The sequence below is a fragment of the Trichomonas vaginalis genome, chromosome IV (assembly GCF_026262505.1).
Source record: "Trichomonas vaginalis G3 chromosome IV, whole genome shotgun sequence".
NCBI classification, from domain to species: Eukaryota; Parabasalia; order Trichomonadida; family Trichomonadidae; genus Trichomonas; species Trichomonas vaginalis.
The window spans coordinates 30,764,400-30,773,453 of record NC_067206.1 but is presented as its reverse complement, the minus strand read 5'-3'; the positions used below and the strand labels follow the sequence as shown (position 1 = coordinate 30,773,453).

At 34.3% G+C, this 9,054-nt stretch overlaps 2 protein-coding genes across 2 annotated transcripts, besides 5 other annotated features; both read left to right on the top strand.

Moving 5' to 3' along the window:
• Window positions 1–405: 405 nt before the first annotated feature.
• Window positions 406–585: a mobile genetic element.
• Window positions 586–598: 13 nt separating this feature from the next.
• Window positions 599–1,072: a mobile genetic element.
• Window positions 1,073–5,701: 4,629 nt separating this feature from the next.
• Window positions 5,702–5,738: a mobile genetic element.
• Window positions 5,702–5,738: a terminal%2Cinverted (terminal inverted repeat of Banshee-A3 transposon ID:TVAGG3_0198210).
• Window positions 5,739–5,740: 2 nt separating this feature from the next.
• Window positions 5,741–5,773: a mobile genetic element.
• Window positions 5,774–5,928: 155 nt separating this feature from the next.
• Window positions 5,929–7,317, top strand: TVAGG3_0198190 (RelA-associated inhibitor family; the record flags this gene model as incomplete). Its single annotated transcript, XM_051226244.1, has 1 exon — window positions 5,929–7,317. One exon carries the CDS (start codon window positions 5,929–5,931, stop codon window positions 7,315–7,317), a length of 1,389 nt encoding a protein of 462 aa, XP_051111230.1.
• Window positions 7,318–7,836: 519 nt separating this feature from the next.
• On the top strand, window positions 7,837–9,054 carry TVAGG3_0198180 (Golgi vesicle docking protein family; the record flags this gene model as incomplete). Its single annotated transcript, XM_001297037.1, has 1 exon — window positions 7,837–9,054. One exon carries the CDS (start codon window positions 7,837–7,839, stop codon window positions 9,052–9,054), a length of 1,218 nt encoding a protein of 405 aa, XP_001297038.1.

The window sequence follows — 9,054 nt, the reverse complement described above, 5'->3', positions numbered from 1 at the left end:
TCGGTTGGGGTGCCCTTCTTGGCCTCCTGAGTACTCACCAAGATACCCCCAGCTCCCGCAAAACACCTCCCTTAGGTGAGCATTAACTGATGACATGAGTTAACAATTCTACAAAATCATCAAGCATGAAGGTTTATGATTTATAAATCAAAATCTCAGAAACTGCTTGACTTTGCAAGTTGCTGTCTTTACCGGTTACTCTGCTGCAATCTCTTTTCTGATTGCAGGCAGAGTTCTGCATCCTGAGGACTTTGCCTTGCAGATATGCTTGTAATCACTACGTGAGCAACTTAGTGTTGCAAGTTGCTGTCTTTACCGGTTAGCTTTTTTTGAAGTTTCTTCGCATCTTATATAAGCTCTAGATCAATATTTATCATCAGAATTTGCATCTCATAAAGCACGATATTAATCAAATAGGCAAATTTCATTCGGAGTCTCTCATTAAATGAGAAACTCCGAATGAGATTTGCTCTAAGGTAATGTACTTGTTATGCTTGGCCTAGAAGCAAGGAGGAAACATGTATATGGTTTGTTTATACTGAAGTTATCTGGAATTCTCTCAATTGAGGATTCAAATCCAGATAAAATCTCAATTATCTCGTCATGTAGTTCGTATTTTCGCGTTCTGAGAGCGGAAAACGCATTTTTTGAATGCGTAGATTCCGAATCACACGGAAAAAATAGGTTTTAATAAGAAAAATAGACAATTTATGAAGTAACAAAGCACATACTATTATAAAAAAGAAAAACATTTTTCTCATATGAAAGAAAATATAACGTATTTTTTACAGAGCGTAGGTATATATCGAGCCAATTCACACCATAAATTCTTTTCTCGTTCTCGGGCCTATAAACAACCTGAGGTGCACAACAATATTAACTTATACTGCTGTTATCTGGATTTGAATCCTCAATTGAGAGAATTCCAGATAACTTCAGTATAAACAAACCATATACATGTTTCCTCCTTGCTTCTAGGCCAAGCATAACAAGTACATTACCTTAGAGCAAATCTCATTCGGAGTTTCTCATTTAATGAGAGACTCCGAATGAAATTTGCCTATTTGATTAATATCGTGCTTTATGAGATGCAAATTCTGATGATAAATATTGATCTAGAGCTTATATAAGATGCGAAGAAACTTCAAAAAAAGCTAACCGGTAAAGACAGCAACTTGCAACACTAAGTTGCTCACGTAGTGATTACAAGCATATCTGCAAGGCAAAGTCCTCAGGATGCAGAACTCTGCCTGCAATCAGAAAAGAGATTGCAGCAGAGTAACCGGTAAAGACAGCAACTTGCAAAGTCAAGCAGTTTCTGAGATTTTGATTTATAAATCATAAACCTTCATGCTTGATGATTTTGTAGAATTGTTAACTCATGTCATCAGTTAATGCTCACCTAAGGGAGGTGTTTTGCGGGAGCTGGGGGTATCTTGGTGAGTACTCAGGAGGCCAAGAAGGGCACCCCAACCGACATTTTGCTGATGGATTGAGTTCGCAACCATTTTTATAACCGTAAAAACCGTCGGGACAAAACAACTTGAATAATTGAATTTTTTAATGATAATGATTGTGAAATAACATGTAACTATAATTTAAGAATGCCATATTTTTGTTAAAAAAATTTCGAAAAGTGAGATATTTTCCGTTCTAATAAATATATTTGATAACCGGGGTGTCCCCGGAATCAAATAATTATCATATCGAGAATCGGAGATCCTTGCAGTTTCGGTTTTTTCGAAATGTGAGAGATTTTCCGTTCTAATAAATATATTTGATAACCGGGGTGTCCCCGGAATCAAATAAATTATCATATCGAGAATCGGAGATCCTTGCAGTTTCGGTTTTTTCGAAATGTGAGAGATTTTCCGTTCTAATAAATATATTTGATAACCGGGGTGTCCCCCGGAATCAAATAAATTATCATATCGAGAATCGGAGATCCTTGCAGTTTCGGTTTTTTCGAAATGTGAGAGATTTTCCGTTCTAATAAATATATTTGATAACCGGGGTGTCCCCCGGAATCAAATAAATTATCATATCGAGAATCGGAGATCCTTGCAGTTTCGGTTTTTTCGAAATGTGAGAGATTTTCCGTTCTAATAAATATATTTGATAACCGGGGTGTCCCCCGGAATCAAATAAATTATCATATCGAGAATCGGAGATCCTTGCAGTTTCGGTTTTTTCGAAATGTGAGAGATTTTCCGTTCTATTATTTAAAATATATGATAACCGGGGTGTCCCCCGGAATCAAATAAATTATCATATCGAGAATCGGAGATCCTTGCAGTTTCGGTTTTTTCGAAATGTGAGAGATTTTCCGTTCTAATAAATATATTTGATAACCGGGGTGTCCCCCGGAATCAAATAAATTATCATATCGAGAATCGGAGATCCTTGCAGTTTCGGTTTTTTCGAAATGTGAGAGATTTTCCGTTCTAATAAATATATTTGATAACCGGGGTGTCCCCCGGAATCAAATAAATTATCATATCGAGAATCGGAGATCCTTGCAGTTTCGGTTTTTTCGAAATGTGAGAGATTTTCCGTTCTAATAAATATATTTGATAACCGGGGTGTCCCCCGGAATCAAATAAATTATCATATCGAGAATCGGAGATCCTTGCAGTTTCGGTTTTTTCGAAATGTGAGAGATTTTCCGTTCTAATAAATATATTTGATAACCGGGGTGTCCCCCGGAATCAAATAAATTATCATATCGAGAATCGGAGATCCTTGCAGTTTCGGTTTTTTCGAAATGTGAGAGATTTTCCGTTCTAATAAATATATTTGATAACCGGGGTGTCCCCCGGAATCAAATAAATTATCATATCGAGAATCGGAGATCCTTGCAGTTTCGGTTTTTTCGAAATGTGAGAGATTTTCCGTTCTAATAAATATATTTGATAACCGGGGTGTCCCCCGGAATCAAATAAATTATCATATCGAGAATCGGAGATCCTTGCAGTTTCGGTTTTTTCGAAATGTGAGAGATTTTCCGTTCTAATAAATATATTTGATAACCGGGGTGTCCCCCGGAATCAAATAAATTATCATATCGAGAATCGGAGATCCTTGCAGTTTCGGTTTTTTCGAAATGTGAGAGATTTTCCGTTCTAATAAATATATTTGATAACCGGGGTGTCCCCCGGAATCAAATAAATTATCATATCGAGAATCGGAGATCCTTGCAGTTTCGGTTTTTTCGAAATGTGAGAGATTTTCCGTTCTAATAAATATATTTGATAACCGGGGTGTCCCCCGGAATCAAATAAATTATCATATCGAGAATCGGAGATCCTTGCAGTTTCGGTTTTTTCGAAATGTGAGAGATTTTCCGTTCTAATAAATATATTTGATAACCGGGGTGTCCCCCGGAATCAAATAAATTATCATATCGAGAATCGGAGATCCTTGCAGTTTCGGTTTTTTCGAAATGTGAGAGATTTTCCGTTCTAATAAATATATTTGATAACCGGGGTGTCCCCCGGAATCAAATAAATTATCATATCGAGAATCGGAGATCCTTGCAGTTTCGGTTTTTTCGAAATGTGAGAGATTTTCCGTTCTAATAAATATATTTGATAACCGGGGTGTCCCCCGGAATCAAATAAATTATCATATCGAGAATCGGAGATCCTTGCAGTTTCGGTTTTTTCGAAATGTGAGAGATTTTCCGTTCTAATAAATATATTTGATAACCGGGGTGTCCCCCGGAATCAAATAAATTATCATATCGAGAATCGGAGATCCTTGCAGTTTCGGTTTTTTCGAAATGTGAGAGATTTTCCGTTCTAATAAATATATTTGATAACCGGGGTGTCCCCCGGAATCAAATAAATTATCATATCGAGAATCGGAGATCCTTGCAGTTTCGGTTTTTTCGAAATGTGAGAGATTTTCCGTTCTAATAAATATATTTGATAACCGGGGTGTCCCCCGGAATCAAATAAATTATCATATCGAGAATCGGAGATCCTTGCAGTTTCGGTTTTTTCGAAATGTGAGAGATTTTCCGTTCTAATAAATATATTTGATAACCGGGGTGTCCCCCGGAATCAAATAAATTATCATATCGAGAATCGGAGATCCTTGCAGTTTCGGTTTTTTCGAAATGTGAGAGATTTTCCGTTCTAATAAATATATTTGATAACCGGGGTGTCCCCCGGAATCAAATAAATTATCATATCGAGAATCGGAGATCCTTGCAGTTTCGGTTTTTTCGAAATGTGAGAGATTTTCCGTTCTAATAAATATATTTGATAACCGGGGTGTCCCCCGGAATCAAATAAATTATCATATCGAGAATCGGAGATCCTTGCAGTTTCGGTTTTTTCGAAATGTGAGAGATTTTCCGTTCTAATAAATATATTTGATAACCGGGGTGTCCCCCGGAATCAAATAAATTATCATATCGAGAATCGGAGATCCTTGCAGTTTCGGTTTTTTCGAAATGTGAGAGATTTTCCGTTCTAATAAATATATTTGATAACCGGGGTGTCCCCCGGAATCAAATAAATTATCATATCGAGAATCGGAGATCCTTGCAGTTTCGGTTTTTTCGAAATGTGAGAGATTTTCCGTTCTAATAAATATATTTGATAACCGGGGTGTCCCCCGGAATCAAATAAATTATCATATCGAGAATCGGAGATCCTTGCAGTTTCGGTTTTTTCGAAATGTGAGAGATTTTCCGTTCTAATAAATATATTTGATAACCGGGGTGTCCCCCGGAATCAAATAAATTATCATATCGAGAATCGGAGATCCTTGCAGTTTCGGTTTTTTCGAAATGTGAGAGATTTTCCGTTCTAATAAATATATTTGATAACCGGGGTGTCCCCCGGAATCAAATAAATTATCATATCGAGAATCGGAGATCCTTGCAGTTTCGGTTTTTTCGAAATGTGAGAGATTTTCCGTTCTAATAAATATATTTGATAACCGGGGTGTCCCCCGGAATCAAATAAATTATCATATCGAGAATCGGAGATCCTTGCAGTTTCGGTTTTTTCGAAATGTGAGAGATTTTCCGTTCTAATAAATATATTTGATAACCGGGGTGTCCCCCGGAATCAAATAAATTATCATATCGAGAATCGGAGATCCTTGCAGTTTCGGTTTTTTCGAAATGTGAGAGATTTTCCGTTCTAATAAATATATTTGATAACCGGGGTGTCCCCCGGAATCAAATAAATTATCATATCGAGAATCGGAGATCCTTGCAGTTTCGGTTTTTTCGAAATGTGAGAGATTTTCCGTTCTAATAAATATATTTGATAACCGGGGTGTCCCCCGGAATCAAATAAATTATCATATCGAGAATCGGAGATCCTTGCAGTTTCGGTTTTTTCGAAATGGAAAATCAAAAATTAGGCGTAAAGCAAAAATTGATATTTCATATGGTTTTATGATAGATAAGCATTATATTCCCACTCATTATATTCGTAAATTTTGATGTTTATCATTCGCTTTTAAGATCATTGAATTTGATTTTTATATAAAATAGTTATATATTAGAAAATAATATGAGTTTATGTGATATTATTTTTCAGAAGATTTCATTCTATATGCCTATGAAAAGTACTCTCAAAACAAACTTTTTCCTAATTATAATTAAATCTAGAATATTGTATTATGCTTAGTATTATTTCATTTTTCTCATTCAATTTAGAATTTACAAATGTCAAAAAAATTGAGAGCTGTCACTTTTGATGAATTTCTGTTTATTACATTACATGATCCTCTCATGTGCACCCTTAATAAATTCAGGTTGATGTAAAAAATAAACTTCACAAATCTTGATTTCTCTCAAATCATGATTTTGAAAAAAAAGTCGTTCATACGTAGATTTAAGTAATAAGAATTTTTAAAGCATTTTTGACTTTTTACATTTAGAAAGTCGTCAGTGAATAAAAGTTGATGTTAAGCAATTATGAGATCGATAGTAAGGAGTCAGCAAAGCATATAGCTAGCTATATCGAAGACGGAACATTCTTTCAAATCTTCGACTCAATAAAAATTACAGCTGATATTTTGAAATATTCGAAGCTCGGGCTGAGAGAAGTTGATTTACTCTTCAAATCTGGAAGGGAACAATACAACAGTAACGATTTATTCAGGTGTTTTCATAAAGCTCGAGTCCATGTTAATAATTACGAAGAATTGAAGTATATATTCACTCTTTTTGAAGAGAAACTTGATTTCAGATCAATGAGAGAAATTAGCCACCAATTCGATAAAATTATGCAAGAAAATCAAAAATTAACAGAACAATACAATGACCTTTACAACAAAGCACGCGAATACTCAAAGAAATGTGATGAACTTCAACAAAAACTTTCACAGCAGCAAGAATACAGTAAGATAATTAGTGAATTAAAATCACAAATTTCTTCAAAAGAATCCGAGATACAAAAATTACAAAAACAACTTAAGTCTAAAGATAACGATATTTTTACCTTGAAAGAACAGTTATCTTCCAAAGATTCAGATTTTCAGTCTTTGAAATCTCAACTTTCTTCTTCAGAAAAAACGGTAAAATCACTGAAGCAACAAATATCAGCAAACGAAAGCACAATAAGCCAACTCCGCGAAAAAGATGAAGAATCAGAATCATTAAACTCCCTCCAGAAATGCAGCAAAGCAGATGGAGTTGAAAATGTTCACAGAATTTACACAATTCTCTCATTCGCAGCTCAAGAAGGCTACATGGAAACGATCAAACATGCAGTGAGATATGGATACATTAATGTCAAATGCGACATTGAACAGAATAATTACAGACTCTTGGGAATGAATGGACTTATATATGCTGCATACAAGGGAGATCTTCCTCTTGTCAAAGCATTCAACAAGTGCGATGTTGACATGAAATTCAGAACAAAAGAAGGAGAAAGTATCATTCATGCATTCAGCATTTCAGGCAATCTTGAAGGCCTCAAATATGCTGAGAATTTCTTAAGCATCAATGACGTTAATGAGGCTGATGAAACAGCGTTACATTGTGGTGTTTTCTTCCTCAGATTAGCAGTTATTCAGTACCTTGCTAATAATTCTAATGTTGAGAAGAATATTGTTTCAGACTCTGGAACACCAATCAAGTGCGCAATCAATAGGAGTAGGATCTATCTTAATTTGGCATCTTATTTAGATGATCACGGTTGCGAATTAACTGACAAAGAAAAAGACGAACTCAGAAGTAATAATAAATCATCTTCATCCAGTTCAGATTCCGATTCTGAAGATTCTACTGACAGAGCTATTGATGTTTTAGGAAAATTACTTATTCTTAATGCGTTACTTAACTAATATTTTTAGTTTTATTTTATTTTAATTTTATTATAATATCTTAAATTTATTAACAAGATATAAAGTAATCTCAATAAGACTCTTCCAAATATAACGATCATCAAAGATAATTATATCTAGATAATTTTTATTTTTTATTTTTTCGACAAAGTTTTTAAAAAGATTGATTAAGGGATGTTACCTTTAGATCCATAGTATATATGTTAATCTCAAAACAAAGCTATCGTAAAAGGAACTTGATTCTTCTTATAATGCTTCGAAGAATTTACAAATGCTTTAGGGCAAATATTGCAATAATTATATCCAATCTGTTCCTTGTACCAGCATATATTACTTTAGATGAAACAGATTTCTTTCTTTGGGAAATTTAATTTTTAGTCAGAAAAAGTGTAAGCATTGTCAAAATTTGAATGCAAAACAATTTTAATTAAAAGTCATTTATGTGTATCTTAGTCTAATGAGTATTTTTATGACGACTCAAAAAAATTTTTTTTTATAGTCGCAGGTCATAAAAGGCTAATGTTAAGCGATTGCGTGATAGATAATAGAGAGTCGGCAAAGCATATAATTAGCTATATCGAAGACGGAACATTCTTTTATATCTTTGACTCAATTAAAATTGCAGTCAATGTTTTGAAATATTCGAAGCTAGGATTGAGGAAAGTTGATTTACTCTTCAAGTTCGGAAGAGAACAATTAAGTACTAATGATTTATTCAGAAGTTTTCATAAAGCTCGTGTCCACGTTAAAGATTACAAAGAATTGAAGTGCTTAATAACTCTTTTTGAAGAGAAACTTGATTTCAGATCAATGAAAGAAATCAGCTATCATTTCGACAAAATTTTTCAAGAAAATCAAAAATTAACAGAACATTACCATGATCTTTATAACAAACTTCGGGAAACCTCAAAGAACTGCGAGGAACTTAAGCAAAAACTTGCCCAGCAACAAGATTCCATTAAGCAAGTTAATGAATTAAAATCACAAATTTCTTCAAAAGATTCTGACATACAAAATTTACAAAAGCAACTTAAATCAAAAGACAACGATATTTCTACATTGAAGTCTCAACTTTCTTCCAAAGATTCCGAAATTTCATCGTTACAGAAGCGCCTTGCTTCCAAAGATTCGGAACTTCCACCGTTGAGATCCCATATTTCTTCCAAAGATAATGAGATCCAGTCGTTGAGATCTCAACTTTCTTCCAAAGATTCCGAAATTTCATCGTTACAAAAACGTCTTTCTTCCAAGGATTCGGAACTTCCTCCGTTGAGGTCTCAGATTTCTTCTAAAGATTCCGAAATTTCTAACTTGAAGAGACGAATTTCTTCCAAAGATGAAGAAATTGAGTCATTGGAATCTCGTCTTTCTTCCAAAGATAATGAAATTTCTACATTGAGGAAACGCGTTTCTTCCTTAGAAAGTGGATATGATTCATTGAAATCTCAGATTTCTTCCAAAGATGACGACATTTCTACTTTGAGGAAACGTCTTTCTTCCAAAGATTCCGAAATTGACTCATTGAAAGAAAGTATTTCATCCAAGGATGATGACATATCTGAATTGCAGTCACGTATTTCATATAGGAATAATGAAATTTCTAAATTAAAGAATACTATTTCTTCCAAAGATGATGATTATAAAGCCAAATGTGTTGAAGTTGCTGCATTGCAGGCAGGTGTTTTATTAATGCAAAATCAACTTCAGCAAAACCAAAATATGATCGCTCAATTGTAA